Source organism: Balaenoptera ricei, chromosome 21 (assembly GCF_028023285.1).
Source record: "Balaenoptera ricei isolate mBalRic1 chromosome 21, mBalRic1.hap2, whole genome shotgun sequence".
NCBI lineage: Eukaryota > Metazoa > Chordata > Mammalia > Artiodactyla > Balaenopteridae > Balaenoptera > Balaenoptera ricei.
In genome coordinates this window covers 30,096,771-30,120,037 of record NC_082659.1, presented here as the reverse complement: position 1 = coordinate 30,120,037, position 23,267 = coordinate 30,096,771, and the positions used below count along the sequence as shown (strand labels likewise).

At 59.5% G+C, this 23,267-nt stretch overlaps 2 protein-coding genes across 2 annotated transcripts in view; one reads left to right on the top strand and one right to left on the bottom strand.

The window, feature by feature from the left end:
• Positions 1–4,863, top strand: BRF2 (BRF2 RNA polymerase III transcription initiation factor subunit). The gene is made up of 4 exons (XM_059909236.1): positions 1–248; positions 965–1,024; positions 2,186–2,507; positions 3,333–4,863. The coding sequence occupies exons 1-4, from the start codon at positions 95–97 to the stop codon at positions 4,057–4,059; spliced, it is 1,263 nt and encodes a 420-aa protein (XP_059765219.1). The 5' UTR covers positions 1–94; the 3' UTR covers positions 4,060–4,863.
• Positions 4,592–23,267, bottom strand: part of ADGRA2 (adhesion G protein-coupled receptor A2) — a 34,602-nt gene continuing 15,926 nt past the window's right edge. The window contains exons 3-19 of the mRNA XM_059909235.1: positions 16,740–16,811; positions 16,399–16,470; positions 16,186–16,257; positions 15,711–15,874; positions 15,090–15,303; positions 14,288–14,452; positions 13,506–13,704; positions 12,904–13,053; positions 12,614–12,775; positions 11,666–11,890; positions 11,270–11,486; positions 10,445–10,653; positions 9,526–9,653; positions 9,125–9,248; positions 8,535–8,680; positions 7,801–7,890; positions 4,592–7,571 (exon numbers count right to left, since the gene is read on the bottom strand). Coding sequence (XP_059765218.1) covers positions 6,302–7,571; positions 7,801–7,890; positions 8,535–8,680; positions 9,125–9,248; positions 9,526–9,653; positions 10,445–10,653; positions 11,270–11,486; positions 11,666–11,890; positions 12,614–12,775; positions 12,904–13,053; positions 13,506–13,704; positions 14,288–14,452; positions 15,090–15,303; positions 15,711–15,874; positions 16,186–16,257; positions 16,399–16,470; positions 16,740–16,811 — 3,679 coding nt within the window. The 3' untranslated portion in view covers positions 4,592–6,301. The remainder of the gene's footprint in view (positions 7,572–7,800; positions 7,891–8,534; positions 8,681–9,124; positions 9,249–9,525; positions 9,654–10,444; positions 10,654–11,269; positions 11,487–11,665; positions 11,891–12,613; positions 12,776–12,903; positions 13,054–13,505; positions 13,705–14,287; positions 14,453–15,089; positions 15,304–15,710; positions 15,875–16,185; positions 16,258–16,398; positions 16,471–16,739; positions 16,812–23,267) is intronic.

The following is a 23,267-nucleotide window of genomic DNA, read 5'->3' as shown; positions in this document are numbered from 1 at the left end:
GGCTCCGCTCCTACTTCCTGCTTCCTCACAGTTGCTGTTGTCGACGTTAGGGGCGGGTATCGGAAAGCTTCCTCGGCTCTGGACGGGTTGTGAGATGCCGGGCGGAGGCCGGTGTCCCGATTGCGGCTCCACTGAGCTCGTGGAAGACTCGCACTATTCGCAGAACCAGCTGGTGTGCTCCGACTGCGGCTGTGTGGTCACCGAGGGAGTCCTTACTACCACCTACACTGACGAGGGCAACCTCCGAGGTACCTCTGCGGGCTTTTCCGGGGCCGTGGATACAGCCTGGGGCTGCGGAGGGATTGACGTCAGATTCTTATCTCCTGCCCTCTCCCTGTCACATGCACACTTAAATATGAGAGAAAACAGCCTAAAGTGGACGAGCGAGCTGCAGAAGGTCAGGGACTGCCACTTATCTGTGTTTTTCTAGCACCATATCTGGTATATGTAGTAGGTATTAACAAATGTTGAATAAATGAAACAGAAACAAAGTTCCACTCAGTTTACCTAGTCTGGGCATGGTTGAAGAATTGTATTGATAGATCAATTCATTACGAATACAGAAAATACTATTATCCCGAAGTAGTTTTGAGCACTAATTGGCAAAAGCAATCTTTTTTTTTTTCTTTACTTTGCTTTCCAAGTCCCTGAGCAATGCAGCCCTCAAAATCTGTGCAGGCAGGAGAATTGCCTGAACTGGATGTACAGGAGGGACGGCTGGAAATTTGGAACACTTGGAGCTGCTTTAGGGCAGTCCTAGTCCTCTTTAGTCTCTGTGTATTTGGTATTGCTTGTGGTCATGGAAAACCAGGTGGACCTTTATCTTGCAAAGATGGGCACCTTCTGTGAGACAAGGAGTGGGTGCATGATGATTGGGATTCTGCTCCCCAGTTTTGTGTGGTGGGAGGGAAGGGATTTGGTGAATAGAGGCTAAACAAGCTATTTGTTGTTCATTATCTTACAGAAGTAACATATTCCCGAAGCACAGGGGAAAACGAACAAGTTAGTCGCAGCCAGCAACGAGGTGAGTATCAACCTTTTATGACACAGTGGCTTTAAAGAAATTTCTCCTGATGGTCTAGCCCAGTGGTCCCCAACCTTTTTGGCACCAGGGACCGGTTTCGTGGAAGACAGTTTTTCCACGGACTGGGTGGGGGGGATGGTTTAGGTAGTAATGAGAGCGATGGGGAGCGGCAGATGGAGCTTTGCTGGCTCGCCTGCCGCTCACCTCCTGCTGTGGCACTCAGTTCCTAACAGGCCGAGGACTGGTAGTGGTTGGTCCGGGGGTTGGGGACCCCGTCTAGCCCATCTGCTTGTCTTTCCTGTTTTCAGCATTACTGGGTAAGGTAGAGAAGAAGAGAATGGTAATTAGAAATAAAGAATGAGGATGGTTCTAAGACAGGTAGCAATTAGGTGGAAGGTTTAGGTTTGCTTGGGGGGTATGTCTGAGGTAGACTCAAGGAACCCAGATCAAACTTTGGCTTGGCCACAAATCAAACCAGCCTCCAGAAGATGGGACACTGAAGTGTGACTTCCTTCCACAAATGTCTTTGTGCCTTTCGAATGACCTCACCAAGTGTCACTCTTGTCATTGTAGAAAGGTCCATTATTTGTGCTTCTGGTATCTGAGGCAAGTTGAACAGAAATTGCTAGGAGCTGCATGGTGGCTTCTTTGACCCTCTATGTACAGTATCGTGTCATCTGCCAACAGTGACAGTTTTACTTCTTCCTTTCCAATTTAGATTCCTTTTATTTCTTTTTCTTCTCTGATTGCTATGTCTGGGACTTCCAAAACTATGTTGAATAAAAATGGCGAGAGTGGACTTTCTTGTCTTGTTCCTGATCTTAGAGGAAATGCTTTCAGCTTTTCACCATTGAGTATGATGTTAGCTGTGGGTTTGTCATATATGGCCTTTATTATGTTGAGGTATGTTCTCTCTATGCCCACTTTCTGGAGAGTTTTTCTCATAAATGGATGTTGAATTTTATCAAAAGCTTTTTCTGCATCTATTGAGATGATCATACGGTTTTTATTCTTCAATTTGTTGATGTGGTGTATCACACTGATTGATTTGCAGATATTGAAAAATCTTTGCATCCCTGGGATAAATCCCACGTGATCATGGTGTATGATCCTTTTAAGGTGTTGTTGAGACCCCTCTAACTCCTGCTGTGGGTTTCTTAGGTCTCCGCCGAGTGAGAGACCTCTGTCGAGTTCTGCAACTGCCACCAACATTTGAGGACACGGCAGTTGCCTACTACCAACAGGCATACCAGCACTCTGGCATCCGTGCTGCCAGGCTGCAGAAGAAGGAGGTGTTGGTCGGGTGCTGTGTCTTAATCACCTGCCGGCAGCGTAACTGGCCCCTGACCATGGGAACCATCTGCACCCTGCTGTATGCAGATTTGGATATGTTTTCTGGCACCTACATGCAGATGGTGAAGCTCCTGGGGCTGGATGTGCCATCTCTGTGCTTGGTGGACCTGGTGAAGACCTACTGTAGCAGGTACCTGCCTAGTGGGAGACACGGGGATGGGATGGGTTTAGACCTGAATCCTTTTACCTCTGGCTGTCTGTTTTTGACCAAAGCCCATTCTACAAGGGTGGGAGAAAAAAGTCTTCTCCCTCTCCTGTGCCTAGCACTAATCAGGTTAATCCTGTTTTACATTTCTGGAATGTTATAATTTTCAAATCCCTTTGCCCTTACAGCAACCTAATGATGTAGGAAGGAAGGTGTTAGCCTTGGCACGGGGCTCCTGGGTTCCACCTCTCATGTTGTGTGTGGCCTACTTGGCTAGATGCAACAGCCCTGCCTCGACAGGATCATGTGTGATTAGAGCTGAAAGGATATTAGTGAATGACAGAGCTGGAGTTAGAAGCCAGTTTTTTTTTTTTTTTTTTTAAATAAGTAGCTGTGTTCTTTTTTTCTGACATATATGGGAGAAAGCAAAGACTATCGGTGTGAAACAATCTTGGGTGTGAAGCTTGGTTACCTCCAAGCTGGATGACTATGGGCAAGTGTTTTGACTCTGAATGCACGTGACAGGCTGTGGAGTAGATTAAAGGAGAACATTTGTGAAGCCCTCAGAATGATGGCTGATGGGGTGGGGGGAGGGGGATTGTCAAGAAATGTTAGCTCCCTTCTGCATTCTCCTGCCCTTTACCTCTTCAGCAGGAGACTCACACTGTCTTCTCTCGGTACCTGGATAAACTTGCTGCCCAGCAAGCTTGAGTGTTCCCGGGAGGATAGCATAGCTTGCCCATCTTCCGCGCTTTGAAAGAGCGGTCCCCCAGAGGTATTGAGACCAGACCCTCATTTTGGTTATTTCAGCTTCAAACTGTTTGAAGCCTCCCCGTCCGTGCCAGCCAAGTACGTGGAAGACAAGGAGAAGATGCTGTCGCGAACGCTGCAGTTGGTGGAGCTGGCAGATGAGACGTGGCTGGTGACCGGGCGGCATCCCTTGCCTGTCATCACCGCCGCCACTTTCCTGGCTTGGCAGTCGCTTCGGCCTTCAGATCGGCTGACGTGTTCCCTTGCCCGTTTTTGTAAATTGGCGAACGTGGACCTGCCCTACCCTGCTTCCTCCCGCCTGCAGGAGCTGCTGGCTGTGCTGCTGCGGCTGGCCGAGCAGCTGGCCTGGTTGCAGGTCCTGAAGCTTGACAAGCGGTCTGTGGTCGCGCACATCGGCGACCTTCTCCAGCACCGCCACATGTTGGTCCGCAAGGCCTTTCGAGACGGAACAGCAGAGCCAGGCGCGCTGGACACCGGGGAGGAGGAGCTGCAGGGGCAAGGATGGGGGAGAGAGGACCGGGGCCATGGCTCCTTAGATTTGCCTGCAGGGAAGCGGCCAGCGAGCCCCGCCCTCCTCCTTCCACCCTGCATGTTGAAGCCCCCAAAGCGGATCTGTCCCACACCCCCTGTCTCCACGGTCACTGGAGATGAGAACATTTCTGATAGTGAGATCGAGCAGTATTTGCGTACCCCTCAGGAAGTTAGGGACTTCCAGAGAGCTCAGGCCGCCAGACAGGCTGCCACGAGTGTTCCTAACCCTCCCTGATGCACAGCCGGGGTCGGGGGGGTGGGGCGGGCGCTTAACCCCATCTGACAGCGGCTTGCTAACAGGCCTGATGTAGCCAGAGAAATCAGTGTATACAAGTCCTTAGGTATCTCCGTTCTCATTTAAGGGACCCAAGAGGGGCTCTGCAGTTATTGGACCCCAAGTCCCAGAGTCGAAGTCAGAAGGAACACGGGACACCTGGGTTGGAGAGTCCCATCCCTCGGTCCCAGACAGTGGTCGCACATACTCCTGTGGGCTGGCTTTCTCTTGGACTGTTGGGAAAGTGCCAGGCGCTCTCCTGCTCTCGGTTCAGGGTTCAGATTGCATACACCGCAGCTGTAGGGCTGGCGGGGCCTCCCTGCTGGTGTGGAGCAGTGCGCATTCCCGATGGTATCAGCCCTCAGAGGATGGAACTGGGCAGCCCTCGGCCCTGCGTCCATTCACAGGCCTGAGTGGGTTCATGTGTACAGTGTCAGAGATCCTCTCCCTCCTAACAAAAGGACCGGGGGTGGAGTAAGCTCATAGCTCAAAGGGCTTTGCAAAATTTTAATATATTAAAACAAGAGGCATCTGCTAGAAAACATTCTATTGTATAAAACCCGAGCTTTTAAAAACATGTTTTCTTTGGCACTTTTCATCCCCTCCCTCCCCTTTCCCCAGCGTATTGCAAAAAGCTCTCCAGTGCTAAGGCATTGGCGGGGTATGTAAACAGCAGCCAGCATACGTGGAAGAATAATACGAAGCTTTTTTTTTTTTGCCTTTTTTTTTTCTGTCTAATATTGTCTGTGCAGCAAGCATAAATAACAGGACGCATCCCAAGGCGTGTGGGTTTTCTCCCTTCCCCTCTGTCTTCTCTTGCCTTGGTGATCAGGCTGGGGTGATATGATATGATATGATATGATATGGCCAGGTTTCCCTGGGGCTTTTCATGAGGCCCAGGGTTCCCTCCACTTGCATTGCATCCTGTAACCAAAGGCTGGTGGTTGCTTTTAAGGTTGGGAGAAATATGCGTGCTGGTGTTTAAAAGCAGTGAACCTGCAGGCCCCAGGTGAGCTGCAGGGGGCCCCGCCCACTGCCCCGGGGACTTGGCTTGGGCTTCCCGGAGGCAGGAAGCTGGTTTGATGTTTTGGAGGTTTCTCCCTAATATGGAGCTGGAGATCAAATCATTGGAAAGGCTCTCCTCTATGGCCTCATGTAGGCAGGGAGTGCTCTTTGTCAGTCCTTCGGGGTGGAGGGCTGAGACTGGGGATATGGGCCTGTGATTGGACAGTAAGTGCTTCTCCAGCACCACCTGCAGCCTGGCGGTGGCGCCCCTCTTCAGAGCGTTTTTTTGTGTTTTTTTTTAATAGGATTAGGTTTAAGGCAGGACTAGCTTCAGCCCCAGATCTAAGCACTAACTCTCCCTGCTTCCCTCACATCACCTCCAGGCATCTGGCAGGCAGCTTCTTAGGTGTAGGGCCTGGGCTTTGTCCTGAAGTGCCACCTCTGAGCCCTGCCGTGTGGTGTGTGTCCCAGTCCTGTGGGAATGGCCTCCAGCCCTGATGGTGCACCTTTCCACCTGCCCCCCTTCCAGAGGGCTGGGTGATCCCTGCAGCTGCCTTTCACACTGCCCCACCTTCTCCTTTTGCATAGTTGATCCGAAAAGCAGCACCTTGTTTCCTCCCATCGGTCCTGGTCACCTGGCTCATCTGCTAGGCTGGCCCCCTAGTTAGCCAGAACTGGGTGGGGGAGAGGCCCTAGGATCTGGGCTCAGGTGGGTGACTGATTCCGAGGAGGGCAGCGAGGAGAGAACACCTTACTCAGGCCCCCATCCCCCGTGTGTTCCCGGTAAGGCTGACGGCCGCCCGTGAGCGGGGCGGGAGGTGCGGGGGGTACCTTAGGAGAAGCCCGCCTGAGCTGTGCTGTCCCTGCCGCTCTTGCTCACTCCGCAGCCCCACAGGACCTTCCCCCCAGCCTGGACGGCAGGGGCTGCCGAAACCAGCCTGCGCTGGGACGGAAACGTATCCTGCCTGCGGTTCGGGGATTGTCTGTCGCTACCCCAGACGGATGGCCCTCTTGGCGGTGGCGGGCCTGTGCCTGTCCTTTCCCCAGCCTCCGGGACTAAAGCTGGCGGGCCCGGGCACAGCGAGCCACCTCTACCTCAATCCTGGGGACGTACCGATCGACGTCTCTGAGGGCCCCCGGGAAGCGGGGTCTCCTGCGCGCGCGGCCCGCGCGTCCTGAAGCGGCGCCCGCCCCCAGCCTAGACGGTGGTCTCGCTCTTCCAGAGCCCCGTCTTCATGCAGCCGCCGCCGGCCGCCTCGGCGCCGCTCAAGGTGACGTCGTCGTACTTGCCGCCCTTGGGGGCGCCGTTCAGGCTGGCCGCGTTGAGCGGGTACGAGCGGCGCTGGCTCTCCTTCTCCAGCGCGCCGCCCACGCCGCCCTTGAGGTGGTCGCGGCCGGCGCTGCGGCGCTGGCCCGGCCGGCCGGCCTCGGGGAGCGGCGCGGCGCTCGTGTCGCTGCCCTCCGACGGCGTGAGCGTGCTCTCGCCCTCGAGCCGGGGGCCGGCGCCCGGGCTGTTGCGGCTGCTGCCCGGGTAGCTGTCGGACGGGCTGTTGTGCGGGCTGCCGCTCTCGCCCGACGGCAACTCGGCCGCCCCGGCCGCGCCCCCGCGCGGCGCCCGGAGCCGGTTCCTGCCGCAGGCCTCCCCCGCGCGATGCCCCTTGGCCCGGCTCTTGTGGCCCCGGCGGCCGTGGTGCGAGTTGTTCGGGTGGCGCGGGCCAAGGCTCCCCCGGGGGCCCGGCGTCTCGGGCTCCCCCTCCCCGCGGGCCGCCGCCCCCGCCTCGCACGCTTGGCTCTGCGCCAGCTGCAGGTTGGTGAGCTTGCAGGGGCCCGGGGGCGGGGCGGGGCCGCTGCTGCCGCTCGGGGACGACTTGAGGGACGCGGGCCCCTCTCCGAACGCCGGGGACCCGTCCTCGGGGGCGGTGGGCGCGGCCCGCGGGGAGGCTCGGGAGGCCGAGGCGGGGGGACGGCACGCGCGCCAGGAGGCCCTGACGTCCCTGCGCCTGGCACAGTGATGGGTGAAGACGAAGAGGCCCAGGGCGGAGGCCGCCACCCCGTACAGGCAGCTGCACACCACCCGGGGCAGCCAGCGCTGGGACACGCTCAGAGCCCCGCAGGCCCACATGGCCAGGTAGAGGAAATGCGTGGTCACCAGCGCCCCCAGCTGGACTCCTGGAGAATAGAGACCGTCACCCTCCTCCGGGGGCCCGGGCGTCACCACCCCTGTGCTCCCAGCGGCCAGAAGGGAACCCGAGTCACTCAGGAGGGGGCCGCTGCTCCTGAGCCTGGTGGAACCCCTCAGCTCCTCCCCTGGCTCCAGGGAGACCCTGCTGGTGCCCCCCTTTGGGCTCTGTGCCAGAGGACCCCGTAAGCGCAGCCCCGCGCACAGGAAATAGATCCACGTGATGAGCAGAATCAAAGCCACCGGGATGTAGAAGGCTCCTAGGCTTGGGCGCCACACTAGCCAGCAGCTGAGGGGAGACACAGGCGGCGCGCGTGAGGTGGGGCGCGGAGGCTGGGTGGGCGGGAAGGGAGGCTATGGTGAGTGGAGAGGCGGAAGCGGCTCAGTCAGCAAGCAGGGCTTGGGGCTGGGTGACGGGCTGGGTGACGGGCTGGGCGGGTGGGCGGCGCCGCCGCGGCGGAGCAGGAGGCATCCCGGGCAGGGCGGGGAGGTTTGGGGCAGGCGGGCCTCGCACTCACTAGGGGCTGTGGTCCCGGTAGTTGTGGATGTTGACAGCGGCTGTGATGCCACAGATAATGAGTGGGATCCCTCCCGCGATCAGATAGAACCTGGAGAGGAATGGGTTTGGGGGTCAGAGAGTTGGGGAACAAGGAGGGGGCCAGGTGCTCAGAACCCTCACCTTGGGGTCTCTGTCCTATCCTCTTTCCCCTAGAAATTATGTCAGAGGTTTTTAGCCAGGGATGCAGTGCCCCTCCAGGGCCGGTCAGTAGGTCCCTAAGGGATTTGGCCAAGACTGTTCTAAGGGACAGTGGCCAGAATTGCTTTCTGTCACCCTGAACAGTGCAGAAGCCAGGGGTGCCACTTGGGTTCCCAGGATCCCTGCCCAATGCCCTTTGAAGTCGCTCCCTTCCTGGCCTTGTCATGCCTGAAAACCTCAAGGATGCACCCCCTCCACGGCATTGGGCAACCTAGTGCCACCCAGGGCCCTGCCTCTTCTGCCTTTTTTTAAAATTTTGGCTGAGGGATCTTAGTTCCCTGACCAGGGATTGAACCCCGGGCCCCCTGCAGTGGAAGCGCTGAGTCCTAACCACTGGACCCCCAGGGAACTCCCCACCTCTTCTGTCTTGGGAGTGTGATCTCCCAGGACCTTGGGCCCCTGGGAGAGCATCCACCCTGGGAGAACAGCTTTTGGTGTCCTCCCCCCACACCTGAGCCCTTCCCCACTGCAGAGCTGACAGCTGGAGGCACATACCGGAGCATGGGTCGGGGGGCGGGCAGGGCAGCGTCCCCTTCTTGTGGAGGTGGTGCCCTCCAGGTAAGCTCCTTGTGGAGGACACGGGCCTTCACCCCCATCCAGAGCAGGGTGGACAGTGAAGAGTAGTGCAGGGTGATGCCCACCTGTGGGGTCAAGGCACTGAGGCTGGGGGACTGGCCGTCCCAGAGCCTCAGCCCCGCAGTGTTCTCCCGTGCCTCCCTTGTGCCCAGCCTCCAGCTCCACCCAGAACCTCCCCAGGGTTCCATCCCTGCCAGTACCCTCTCTGCTTCCAGCCCAGGGTTCTCCCCCATGCCAGGGACTCTCCATGACCCTGTCGTTGCTGCCTGGCTCGTCCCCGACCTCTCTTCCGTCGCAGGACCCCACTCTCCACTCTGTCCTGTCTCCTAGTTGCTCTGCTTCTTCCCTCCCCTAGTCTCATGCCCACCTCGCCCACGAGGCTGGACACGGAACAGCGGAGCGGGAGCCCACTGCCATGAGCCCCCTTCCTCCCGCGTGCCTCCCTCCTGTACCCTAGGCTGCCGTCCCCGATCTTGGAGACCCCCCACCCCAGCCCTTCTCCTGCTTACCGCCTGGCAGACCACCTGGTAGTTGGTCAGCGTGATGCCTCCCGCAAAGACGGCGGAGGTCATGGCCACGTGGAAGCACAGGTTCAGCAGCATGTGCCAGCCCTTCCGGGACACGTGGATGGAGCTGCCACGGAAACAGTCTTTAACAAATGGGCCACCCAACCCAAGGTCAGGCCTATGGGGGTCTCAAGGCCACCAGGAGAGTCAAAGAGGAGAAGGCAGATATCTGTGTGCACGCGTGGGCGTGAATGGGATGGACACCTTAACCCCCAAACGCATTTTCCAACTGCAGAACCTTCGAAGGAAAGGCTAGGCAAGAGCCTGGGAAAGGAACACCCACTGTCGCCTTGCCAGTACTTAGTGACACCCAGCATGCCCTCCCTTCCCGCAGGAGCTCTCACCTGTGGTGGAGGATGTAGGTGATGATGGTGGAGAAGAGGCAGAGCAGCAGCAGGGCTGTGCAGGGGTACACGACAGGGTGCAGGCCTGCCCCTGAGCCCTCCACCTCCCTGGGGAAGGCGCTCAGCTCCTGGAAAGAGCAGAGAGAAGTGAGTAAGGGGAAGCCGGGAGTTGAGAGGCTGCCCTGTGGAGTCCTGGCCTGTCCTCCGGGCCAGTTTTCCTCTTCCCAAGCCCAGTCAGCTTTGGGCCCCAGCTTTGGGCCTTGGTCCATCTGGGTAGCAAAGATGTAGGCACCACGACATCCTCTCTTAGAAAGTTGGTCTAGGTGGCGTTAATGATCTGCCTTTCTGGGAACTTTTCAGGTTCCCAGCCCAAAAATCAGAGAGGAGGGAAGAGGGGCAGGTTCTGTCTATCATACAGCCGCATGCCTGCTCAGGATCTGGAAAAGCGGGCTGTGAAGTGTGGTGCGGGCACAGGGGCTGCACAGGGGTGAGCGGGGAGGGTGACCAGGAAGGAGAAATGTTCCCAGATTTTTTTTCACTTTAACAATCTGGGTGTCAGAGAGTGCAGGATGTGGAGACCAGGCTGGGCGGTCTCTGATCCATCTCTCTCGATATGGGAGTAGAGGCAGGACCTCTCTGTCTTTTTTTTTTTTTTTTTTTGCTCTGGGGCTGCTATTATGGGGATGACCTGATAGAGGGCCTGAGGACCTGCCTGTCTTCTGAAAGATGAAGAGCTATGGGGGAGACCAGAGGGCCATTTATTTCCCTGCGAGTCCTGACCGTCACGAGGCCCGATAAGGCCTCTGTTTTTTCAGGATTTCTGTGGCCCCAGGCGCTCAGAGTGCCCCTGGTCCCCCCCCCCCCCCCCGGCACCCATTCTGCTTCCCCTGCCCTCCACCCCCGTGCCCGCTACCCTCACCATGAGCACGGCCACGTTGCCCAGGTGCTGGCACTGCAGGGCGCTGACGTTGGGCTGGCTGGAGCGCAGCTGGCAGCCCTCAGAGCTCCAGCCCCCGGGCCCCCCCGGCCCCTCCTGGCTCCACCAAGCGGCCACGGGCTCGGCCCCCTCAGCCCAGTGCCGCAGCGAGACGGCCACCGGCTCAGTCAGGTTTCCCACGCTGCAGCCACCTACAGGGGAGGGGGTCCACTCAGGCTCGGCCGGGGCGTGCGCTGGGCGTGGGGAACAGAGTTAGATGCCGAGTGCGGGCCTGCCCCCCAGGGCCTCAGCCTAACTGGGGAGACACAAGGACGAATCAAAATGAAGGCACCCGGAGGTGGTGGCCCACCTAAGTGCCAAATGAGTCGTGGCGACGTGCCCAGGAAGGGAGGACTCTGGGGTCGGGGACGAGAAGGTGGAAGGCGACGCTGAGGGAGCGGGAGCCCGCGTGAAGGGGGGATTCAGGAGGGCACCCTGAGGGGGAAGCTGGCACCAGGTGACGAAGGGGGACGGAAGGAGGCCCAGGTGGGTGGAGGGTTTGTGATTATAGCCCTTTGGAAATCTGCCGAATCTGGGATGTGAAACCCAGGGTCTCTTGAGCCTTTTCTCCACCAGTCCGTTCCTTCACGGGACACCCCTGCCCTGCACCGCCCTTGGAAATGGTGCAGGGCCACTGCCCCCGGCCACCTCCACCAGGGCGCCGGGGGCGTGGGGGAGGGCTCCCGGGCGGCGCGGTAGGGCAGGGGTGTGTGTGTGTGTGTGTGTGTGTGTGTGTGCGCGCGCGCGTGTGCGCGCGCAGGCCCTTACTGGTTCCCGCAGAGATGACAGGGGTGGCCACGCCGCGCCTCTTGCCAAGCCCAGCGGCTCCAGGGCGGGAGGTGTTGCCGTGGCTGCGGAAGAGACGGCCGTTTCGGAAGACGAGCAGCTGCAGGGTGCAGTCTGGGGGAACCGGGGGGGCCAGGGCAGCCGGGAGGGACGAGAACAGACTGGGCGGCAGCTGGATGGAGGCCAGGGCCACGCTGTTCTGGGGGGAAACAGGAGTTCCTCAGAGACACCCGGGGTCCCTGGAGCTCCGCTGTCCTCCCGCCCCTCCTCCTCCGTCCCCTCTCCCCCTGAGTCCTGCGTCCCCTCACACCATCCACCTGACCAGGCGCCTGCACCTCGTACCTGCCCTCTCAGCGTCCTCCCTCCCCCGGCGCCCACCTTGATGTGGAAGGACGACAGAGAAACATTGGGCCTCCCCGTGGTACAGCGGAAGCGGAGCTGCTGGTCGGCCAGGGGCTCCGGCTCAGGGGAGGGGTTCTGGCTGGCACCCAAGGGCCGGGTGCCCGGCGCACCGGCCTCCCTCCTCTGGAAGGCCGTGCAGGTCAGGCCCACGTAGCTGTGCGGCTTGATGAGGTAGGCCTCCAAGGCCACGTTCCTCGAGTTCTAGGGACAGGGACCTTGTCAGCCCTCTCCTGGCCTTCTCCTGCTCGAGACCGCAGACCTGCTCAGGCCGACCCGCCATCCTTGCTCGACACTCAGGGCCTGGCAGCCTTCCGTCTGCCGGGGAGTCTCCCAAACCCCTGCTCTTCGGCCCCTCCTCCCACTCACTCACACCCCGTCTCGGAGCCGGCTCAGCTGTTGACACGCCCCAGTCCTGCTGCCCCAACTACGCCGGGCAGCAGGGTCCTCGCCCCCCTCGTATCTCCCCCAGCAGCCAGCAGAGGAGATGCTGTGCGCGGCTTGCTAACTGGTTCGCCACCCCCCACTGGAAGCGCCCCCTCTTCAGGGAACGGAAGTCTCCGTTACCCTCGCTCCCTCCCAGGTGCCGCTGCCTGGCTCTCAAGCCTTCCTGCTGGTCCTTTTCCTCCTTCACCCCCCCACGTGCTTCCCTCGGGCCAGCCCTTCAGCTCGGTTCCCCGCACGAAGCCCTGTGTGACTCCTCCCATGTCGCTGGCCTCCCTCTCCTCTGCCCTGCTCCCCACAAGTTGGAATCTGATGCCACACGAACGGAACCCTAGTCACGTTCGGTGTTCTCGCTAACCGGGCGCACGGCTGGTGCACACCTGGAGGACTTGCTCCTGGATGACAAGGGCCGGCCCCCGTCACCTCTGAGGTCCCTCCCTGTCCCTCCCTGGGCAGGGCACCCTCCCAGCTGGCCCACCGTACCACAGAGATGTGCTGGGCGTGGGCGCTCAGGGCGGCCCCCCCAATGCGCTCCAGGGCGCCCACGATGCCACTGCAGGCCTTGTCCTCGCGCTGGGCCAGCCACAGCAGGTGCTCGTCCACCAGCATCAGGTTGCTGGCCATATCCACCATCACCTCCACCAGCTGGAGGCGGGGGCGGGGTCACTGAGGGCAGGAGGGGGGCTGGGGACCCAGAGGCTGGGGCGAGACCGGCTTGAGCAGGTGGGGGGCAGGTGATTTCCAGGGGCCCCAGGGGCCCGATCGAATCTCACCTCTTTGATCTGGTCGACGTAACCCAGAAACTTCTGGATCATCTGAGCCACGTAGACAACGTCCATCATGTCGGAGAAGCTGGCAGCCTCGGCCGTGTATACTCGAAGCTGGTGGGCCAGGGTCAGCGCGTTGGAGGCATTGATGGGCATCTGGGGGTGTGGGGAGGAAAGGGCACCGTCTAATCTGGCTCCTTCTCCCCCAAAACAGCCCGGGGGCCCCCTCCCCTGTGCTGCTGCTCAGAGCAATGGGGCCTAGGGAGCAGGGTCTAGCCCACAGCTGGGTCTGATCCAGACAGGAGGCGAAGGTCAGGAGTGAGCCCTTCCCAACTCAGGGCCGCCCACGGGTTATGCCACTGCTTGAGGACAACGGGACGACCTCACGCTGTCCCTGCTTTCTGCTTAAGGCTGCCCTTGCTGTATTGGGGACCTTGGGGTGGCCCACGTGTCCCGAGTGTGGCCCTGGGGTTCTGAATCCCCTGGGAGAGGGAAAGCTAGAGGAGAAGAGCATGAGACACGGTGCCCGTGGCCCCTCACCATGCATCCCAAGGAGGCAGGCTTCTCCCCTCCCCCTTTCCCGCGCCCCTCCCCTCTCCCGGCCTCACCAGCACGAAGGTGTAGAGCACCCGGGTGATGTCGTTGGTGTACAGACAGTGGGAGTAGTCCCCCGGCTCCCAGCGGCCAGCTCGGTCACACCGGCGGGAGGCTCGGGTGCCAGGGGCACCCCCGCTCAGGGGCACCGAGGTGAAGGGGTACTGCAGGCAGGACTGATAGGCTGTGATGCCAGCCAGGGTTCGAGGCCACCTGGGGGCACAGGCGGGAGGTTGCCGATGACCTGGGCTCCTCAGGGCAAGGGTCCCTCCCCTGCCCTGAGAACTGTGAGGCCAGACTCCTTGGGAGCTGCAGGAAGGGTCCAGAAGAGGGTGTTTGTTTGGACTGGACTTCAAGGGCTTCCCAAGCTCCACCTTCTTTCTAAAGCTGTGTTTGTTGGGACAGTGCTGTCACTGGTGCTGCGAGGCTGGACTTGAAGTCCTGAGTTCAAGTCACTTATGCTTTCTGGGCCTTAGTCTTCTCAGCTGTACGATGGGGAGAATAACTCCTTCCCTGCCTAAGTGAGAGGCCACTGGGATATGAAAGTGTGGCATCCGTAGTGGGAGAGCTTTGTCAACTATGCATGTAAGGAAGAAAAAAACAACCTTTTTGTTCTGCACAGCACATTTGGAGGGTGATTTTATATGAAAGGATACGGTCTCTATAAAAACACCAGCGGGACCTGGAGCTGAATGACAAAAGGCAGTGTTTTCTCCAGCTTGGAGTGGGTGGGGGACTGGTCACCGGTGGTCCCAGGGGCAGGAGCGGGGTGTGGGCCGGGGCCTGGGTCTCGAACCTGAAGTCCCCGCGGTTGTTGGCGACTCGCTCAGCGGGGCAGTAGGAGGCCGAGGTCTCCAGCACCACGATCTCCACCTTCTTGCTGGCGTTTCCCTGGACCGTGGACACGGAGCACTCCCATTCGCCTGAGGCCCACACGCCGATGTGAGACAGGGTCAGCTCACTGTGGGCGGGCGGACGGGCGAGGGCTGGCTGGAGGCGCTCCCGGCGGCCACGCCACCCTCCCCAAGTGCCCGGGGGCCGCCCTGGGGCACGCAGGGCATCAGCTTCACGCTCATTTCTTTAACTGAGCCAGGGATACACGTACATACTTCTTTAACTCTGATTGGCCTTCCGTTAGTGTTTTTCTGAGCTTCCATTTCCCCATCCCTTTTTTTTCTTTTTTTTAGGCTGTGCCACGTGGCTTGCAGAATCTTAGTTCCTCGACCAGGGTGAACCCGGGCCCTGGTAGTGAAAGCGCTGAGTCCTAACCCCCGGAACGCCAGGGAATTCCCCAATTTCCCCATCTTTATCACAGAGATAATATTACCTCTCTTGCAAATCTATTGGAGAGATCAAGTCCAATAATAACAGGTGAGAGCCGCTATATCATTGTAAAGGCACTGAAGAAATGTCAGATATAATCGGTTTTTTTCTATCAGGCATTCAATCTGTGTCCCTCATCCAGACCATTTCTGACTTAGTCCTGGATCTGCACGTATTCCCAGGATCAGGCCATCTCCTTTGCGGGGTGCGTGAGGGTACTGTGGCCACCACACCCGCCCGCACCGTGGGCCCAGAAGGGGCCGCAGGGGCTGTACCTGGTGATGAAGGTGCAGTCGTGGATGAGGCTGTCGCCCAGGAGGATGCCCGCCTGCTCGTCGCCCTCCACAGGGGCCCGGTTGTGGTACCAGCGGACGTGGGTGTCATTGCCCAGGTAGCTGGCCGAGCACTGGAAGGGCAGCCGGTCGCCCTGGAAGACCACTTGGCGGAGGGATGGGATGAGGTGGTGCGTGTGCAGCTCCAGGGCCCCCTCTGTGGGAGGGGACGCTGGCCGTGAGGCTGAGGGTCCAGTGGGGGCAGAGCGAGGGTCCAGTGGGGGCAGAGCCAGGCCCCTCTGTCTGGTCTGGAGCCCGCCCCAGCTCGGAAGGAGAAGGCGGGCTGGAGAGTCTCCGGAGATAAGAGCACAGGAGAGGAGCAGGCGGGTTTTGAACGAATAAAGATGATGCTTTCCACTGCACGCTTGTCACCCCAAGAGGTGGGACCAGATGAAAACATAAACAAAGCAGCGGCCCCAAAGGAAGTTTAGAAAAGCAGATGGAGGACCGGCCCCCGGTGGGATTTGAGGGAGAGGACGCCCTGGAGACCAAACCCACCGCACAGGGAGCCTTGAGCCAGCAGGGGCCCCTCAGGAGGGAGCCTGAGGGTGCGGGTTTGCTCACCGCAGCGCAGCTGGGCCTCCTGGAGGCCGCCCAGGGCCTGGGCGTGCAGGGCGCTGGGGTAGGCACAGAGCGTGCGCTCCGACAGCTGCACGGAGCGATTCCGGGCCCAGGACAGCAGCCAGCGCAGGCGGCAGTCACACGTCAGGAACTCGGTGCCCAAGTCCCTGCAGGGGGGTGTGGAGGGGCCACAGGGTAGAGCAGAGGGAGCGTGGGCTCCCGGGGTGGGGTGGGGAGGGAGCCCCAGGGAGAGACTGAGGCTGGAGAGGGCCGGGGAGGGCAAAATTGTGCACGTGTGCCCTGCTGCCACCACGGCCGCCACGGCAAGCACGGGGAGGCGCGTATGGTGGAGCTCCAGCCATCGTCTGTCCCACCTCCTCAGAAGGCTGGCCACGTGGGCACGGTGCTCATGCGTCTCCCTCCTGGGCAGAGGAAGGAAGCAGGGGCCTGACTGCTCGGGCTGGGGAAGGATACTCACACAACCTTAAGGGCTGGCAGCTCATCAAAGACCCCCGGTGGCAGGCTGGAGAAGATGTTTCCAGATATGTTTCTGCAGGGAACAGGGAGAGGGGATCTTAGGCTCTCCCTGGGCCACAGGAGGTGGGTGGTGAGTGACGAGAATGCGGGGACCCGTGAGGCTTTGGGGAGCCTTCCCTCTGCCCCCCTCCCCGCCTCCCCGCCCCTCACTCACAGCCGGAGAAGCCTGGGGAGGCCTTGGAAGGTCTCAGAGGTGAGACAGCCAATCCGGTTGTTGGAGAGATCTCTGGAGAGACACACACAACCTCAGCAAGTCGGCCACGTGGTAGCACACGGATCCGCTTGTGAGGGACACACGCGTGTGGGCGGGGCTTGGGGGGGGAGCGGAGAAAGAGGAGATGGTGTTGGGGCATGAAGTGTCTGCCCCCAGCCTGTGGCGTGCGGGGAGGAGAGGCAGTGAGGGAGGCTGAGTGGGAGGGCGGCAGCTCTGGGATCCATGGGACCACCTCCAGGGATGAGGGGGGCTGGGGCGTGGGGTCAGGCCAGGCCACTCACAGGCGCTTCAGCTCCCCCAGACCCAGGAAGGCGCCCGCCTGCACTGTGCTGATGACGTTGTTCCTCAGGTCCCTGTGGGAAGCAAGCGGGGGCCTCACACCTCGCCCGCTCCGGGACCGTGGGCTCCCCGGGGCGGGCGGCCTCGCCACCGCCACTGCTGGGGTCTCTGTTTCCCTCTAAGTTCCTGCTCGCCTCAGCGCGGCTGGGAGGCCGGATGAAGGACCTGGCCTCTCGGATGGGTCCCGCTCCGCCTCCCTAGCTCCCTGGTCAGACAATCATCAGGGAGAATGCAGACACCGAGAGAGATCCGGGGGAAGGGCCTCGGATGAGAGAGAGGGTGGCAGGGGAAGTGCCACCTCGGGCTGGGCTCCAGCAGGTCACAGACTGGACAGAAGATGGCAGTTGGCCCCCAGGCGCCACAGGGCCAAGGGTCACCCACCAGGAGGGACGAACTGCTGGGAAGTTTTCAGAGTAGCTTCTGTCCCAGGCTCTGGTGGCTCAAACTCCACCACACGGTCAGATCAGAGTGCCACCCTCCCTCCCCTTTGTCACATCCTCCCAGGGGCAGCAGGGGCGGGCCAAAGGGACAGTCCCGGCCCACTGGGGACCAGCCGGTGCCCACATGGCCCCAGCCCCCCACCAGACCCGGCAGCCCTCTGGGACCACTGAGGCCCAAGGCGATGGCCGGCTCCCTGGCGTGTCCCAGCACCCTGTCCTCTGTGGGGCACAGCCATGGGGAGAGGCGCCAGGCTGACCCAACACTTGCCCACCTACCCAAGGCCTACCTGGGTCTTTCCCGAGCCAAACCAGAACAGGCTCGCGGCCCACAAAGACCTTACCAGGAGGCCTCACTGCCCACCGGGGGGCGGGGAGGGCTGCAGCCTCCTGGCTAGCTCCCTACCTTCCAACATCCTCTCGGGCCCACCCAAGCTCCCAGGAGATCATGAGGCAGAGTGCAAGGGTGGGGGGTTCCTGGAATAACCAACTTAGGTTGGCCGGTGGGGTCAGCCTGCTTTCCAAGGCCCTGCCACCCCCCCCCCCCCGGCCCAGACCCGCCCTCTTGGCTCTGCAGGCCAAAGTCTCAGGGGCAACTCCGGATTATGGGCAGGAGGGGGTTAACTGAGCCAGCTCCCTGCTGTGGGGAGAGGAAATGGGTGTCCAGGATGGGGAGGTGCCATCCCAGCAGGGGGTCTGTTTTCACACAGACAGTCCCAGCTGGGGACAAAAACACCCAGAGAGAGACAGAGAGACAGAGACAGAGAGACAAAGAGAGAGACAGAGAGAGAGAGACAGAGAGACACAGACAGAGAGACAGAGAGAAATGAAACAAATCCCCTGCCCAGCCCTGCCCCTGGCCGGGGGTCTTCACACCTCAGCACCCTCTCATACCAAGGACTTGGGCTGCATAACCCTGCACCCCACTGAGAAAGAAGAGGAAGCCCCCGGAAGGGCCGCTTCCTAGAGGGACGACTTCCATCCCCAGCGTGCAGGCAGGGAATGTGCGAGAACGCAGCCCCTAGAAGGCTCCTGCAGAGTGGAGGCTGGAGGTGGCGGGAGAGCGCCCGCCCAGGGTTGCCCTTCCTGCCGGTCCCCCGCCCGCACAGCCCCGTCCTCCGATGCTGCTGCAGCCGGTGCCCCCGGCCCCTCTTGGGCTCTGGCCGTTCTCAGGGCTCCGCCTCCCACCCGTGCGGGGGACGAGCAGAGGGAGACACATTCCTCATTGTGTCACTTCCCTTCATGGGCTGCCAAGGGGCCCAGGCTGCAGCCCCCCGCCCCTTCCCTCTCCGCTCACTATGTTTATTCTCATTTCCTCCCTGGCCCCCCTCGAGAACCCCCGCCCGGCTGCCCCACTGATGCTCTACAGATGGGAGCGAGGCAGCCCGCTCGGGCCCAGCCCCTTCCTGCCCCGGGTTTCCTGCAGCCCGGGCCAGCCAGGGCCTTCTGAAAGGGGAGCTTCCAGCAAGTGTCGGCGGTCCTCACCTCTTGTCTCACGCCCGCAGAGCGGCTTCCGGGGTGACCAAGGCAGCCCTCAGAAGGAGTGCCCTCAGAGATGGCCTGCTGGCCTGGACCAACCAGTCTTGGGTCCTCTCCGGAGGGGCACGGGCCAGGGGCGGCTCCTGGCTGAGCTGGTAGCCCGATGGGGGCTGGCCCCTGGGCAGCTGAGGCCTCCTGGTCCCTAAGGTGGGGGACGCAGCTCTGGGGCTGTACCCTCCCTAGTGGTAGGAGGAAATGCTACCATAGAACTTGGATATTTTTGTGGACCCGCGAGGAGGCCCCTATAGGTTGGTGGTTCTGCACCTTTCTTGCTTAGCATATCCTTTTGAGTATCTGATGAGGGCTACGGAGTCCTGCCCTAGAAGAATGCACTACCCCCAATATTGTGCATCTGATTTCAGGGGCTCGTGGAACCCAGGTTACAAACCCCTGCTCTGGACTTTCCCATTGGATTCCTTCATTCCTTAGGTGAGGTCGCAAGGACGCACAGATGCTTCTGTGATGTGGAATCTCCTGCCCTCTGCCTGCTTCCACAGACCTCTGGTCTTGGAACCTGGAGAAAAGGCAGCTTATGGGTGGAGCCTCCCTCCCTACACCCCCTCGCCTAATCCAGACCAGGCTCCTGGATCAAGATAGACCCCTCTCCCTGTACCTATGTCCACATGGAGGGGAAGGACACCCTATGGCAGAAGTTGGGGGGCGGGGGATCCCTGGGAGAAAATCTTGCCCTATGTCCTTCCTGGGGAAAAAGCAGCTCAGGAAGCTGAATGTGTAAGACTGAGTGTGTAAGCACAAGCAATAAAAGAGCAGATTGAGGACTTCCCTGGTGGCGCAGTGGTTAAGAATCTGCCTGCCAATGCAGGGGACACGGGTTCGATCCCTGGTCCGGGAAGATCCCACATGTAGCAGAGCAACTAAGCCCGCAAACCACAACTACTGAGCCCGCGTGCCGCAACTACTGAAGCCCGCGCGCCTAGAGCCCGTGCTCCACAACAAGATAAATCACCGCAATGAGAAGCCCGCGCACCACAACGAAGAGTAGCCCCCGCTCACGAAAACTAGAAAAAGCCCGGGTGCAGCAACGAAGACCCAACGCAGCCAAAAAAAAAAAAAAAGAGCAGATTGATATGTTAGACTTGAAAATGTTAAACTTTTGCTCTTGAAAGGATACCACCAAGAAAGTTGAAAGACAACCCCTGGGATGAGAGAAAATATTTGCAAATCTGATACCTGATAAGGGACTTCTATCCAGAATACATAAAGAACTCTTACAACTCAATAATAAAAAGACAAATAGCCCAGCTGAAAAAAATGGGCAAGGGATTTGAATAGACGTTTCTTCAAAGAGGATACACAAATGACCAATTAATGCATGAAGAGGTGCTCAACACCATTAGGGAAATGCAAATCAAACCCACAATGAGAGACCACTTCACGTCCACCAAGATGGCTATGATTTAAAAAACAGAGATTGGAATCCTTATATATTATAGATGGGAGTGTAAAATAGTGCAGCCACTTTGGAAAACAGCTTGGCAGTTAAAGTTACCATATGACCCAGCAATTCCACTCCTTGGTACAAATCCAAGAGAAGTGAACATACATGCACACAAGAACACATATAGGAATATTCATAGCAGCATTATTCATAAGCCCCAAAGTGGAAACACCCCAAATGTCCATCAACTAATGAATGAGTAAGCAAAATATGGTATCTTCATACAATGGAATATTATTTGGCCATAAAAAAGAAAGACGTGCCGACACATGCTATAATATGGATGAGCCTTGAAAACACTATGCTTGCTGAAAGAATCCAGTTACAAAAGATTACATACTGTGTGCTTCCTATTTATATGAAATGTCCAGAATAGGCAAGTCTATAGAGACAGAAAGTAGATGAGTGGTTTGCTTAGGGGTGGGAAATACGGGGGGGAGGAACGGGGAGTGATTGCTAATGATTCAAGATTTCTTTGGGGGAGGATGAAAATGTTCTAAAATTAGATTATGATGATGATTGCACAACTGTAAATATACTCAAAACCATCGGATCCTACGTTTTAAACGGGTGAACTTTACGGTATGTAAATTATGTCTCACTAAAGCTGTTAAGCGTGAGTGTGTGAGTGTGTATGACAGCGTGTGTGTGTGTGAGCTTGTGTGTGTGTGTGTGTGTGTGTGAGTGTGTACCCACGCTTGCACAGGGCGGGGCGGCACGAAGTTGGCTCCCTCTGGCCCCCACAGACCTCCCTGCTTGTGGGTTTGAAAACCGAATTATAGGTTTGGAGGCCGCACAGCAGCTCCCCTGGGCCCTCCAGGACTTTCAGGGTTCCTTAGAAAGTGGGGGGGTGGGGCTGGCTGAGGAGTGGGCAGAAGCCCCCGCCGCAGGTCCAGGGGTTGCCTGGGGGGAGGGGAAACGGAGAGACTGTGGGGACCAGGAGGAAACCCCAGGCGGTCCTAGGCTCCCTCACAGCGCCACGCCCCGGGCCCCTCTTGTCTCTGATCTCATCCAGTAGGTATTTACGGAGCACATGCCCGGTGCCAGGCATTGGGCCTACCACAGCGAGCAGGAGGGCTGTCCCCGGACCCACCGGCCTCCCTTCCCGCGCCCTCTGCGGCGGCGCAGCATTCCTCTCCAGCGCCGGGGGGCGGGGGGGGGGGGGGAGGGCTAGAACCCGGCCGCCGTACCCTCGGCCCCGCCCCCAGATTAATGGAAACCACCTGGCGGGTGAGCCGCACGCACCGCCCCCGCCCCCAGGCCCCCCCCACCATCGTTCCCGTGAGCATCTGCGTCTAATGAGTGCCCCAGCACCGCGGCATACCAGCCCCCGGGGCTCATTAATCTCATTAGGCAACGACAAATCATCCTGGGGCTGCCCAGGCGCCCGCCCCGGGCCCTCTCCTCCGGGGTGCACAGGCCTCCGGGGGCGTGTGTCCACACAGATCCACACGCAGGCCTGCACGCCCGGTCCCGGGCTCCCTTGACCTCTCCTGGGGGCTGTCTGCCCTGTGGCCGGCTCGGTCCACGCTCTGGGGGCTTCTCACTGTGGCTGGCTCACCCTGGAGGCCAGGAAAGTCTTCGGGTGGCCGGCCCTCTGCTGAATGCGCGGGGAGGTTCCGGGCAGAGATGCGAGGGACCCGAGGAATGATCCTAGCGAGTCCTTTCCGCCCGTAGACTTCATCTACACGACCGCCTGCCAGGGGCTGGGGGCTCTGGACGAATCTAAGCGGTCTGGGGCGGCTGGTGTGACATCTTGCCACTTGGAACTCTTCCGAGGAGAAGGGGACGGCCATTTACTGAGAGGCCGAGGTGTCCCCTGCTCTGTTCCTGGGTGAACTCATCTACCTCCGTGACCACCTGTCAGGGAGCCGTGCCTTGCCCCTTGTTCCAGGTGAGAGCCTGAACAGGCACCCAGAAGGTAAATGGAGGTGGAATTCAATCCCAGTCTCTTTTCACTCCAGGGTGAAGTCCTGTGCCCTTTCATCGCCTGCCCCTTCACTCCAAAAGCCTTTCCTCTGGCTAGTCCACGCTGAGGGAGGCAGGACACAAAGGAGGGCTCAGAGACAGGGCCTCACACAGCTCTGGGCCCTTCTGCACAATCCTGGGCTGGCCTTGAACTCTGCTGGACTGTTTCAGATTCTCCAGTTCAGCCTGCCTGGCTGATAAAGGTGTGTCTCCCCCATCCCACCTCATCCCCCAGTTCTCTGGAGCACGGGTCCTCCCGTGGGATCATCTCAGGCACATTCCCTCTCAGGGCCCTCTCTGTGTCCCCTTCCCGGCCTCGGGGCCCTGCACTGCACAACAGGGGATCCCCTCCCCCACTTACATCCCACCTGTTTGCAGAGGCCAGAGGGGCGCTCAGCAGGGCGGGCAATGCTGGCACTTTCTGGAGCAGCCCACATCTACTCAGTTATCAGACAGGCCGCTAACTCCCATGGGACTTGCTGCATGGACTGTGGGATGTGAAGCTGCCACGGGCTCAGCCGCCCCAGCCTGGACGGCTGAGTCCAAGAGGACAGAGAGATCAGTGTTTCCTGGCACCAACTGCACGCCAAGCCACGGTGTCTCGTTTGCGATGAATAGGCCCACAGTGCAGGGGTCATCTGGTCCACTGGTTCCCAACCCCAATGAGCATGAGAATTGCCCGCATACCTTGTAAACAATTCCCAGGCCCCTGCTGACCTGATGAATTAGCATCTTCAGGACCGGGGCCTAGGACCTCTCCCTACCTCTGGGGTAGTGGGTAGTGACTGTGATGGTTAGTTTTATGTGTCAGACTACAGCCCTCGGTGACTTAATCAATCACTAATCTAGGTGCTGCTGCGGAGGTATTTTGTAGATGTGGTTACCGTCTACAGTCAGTTGACTTTAAATAAAGGAGACGACCTCTGCTAACATGGGTGGGCCTCACCCAATCAGTTGAAGGCCCGGAGAGCAAAACCCGAGGTTTCCCAGAGAAGTTCTGCCTTAAGACTGCAGCATCAGTTCCTGCCTGACTCTCCAGCCTGCTGGCTGGTCCTACAGATTTTGGA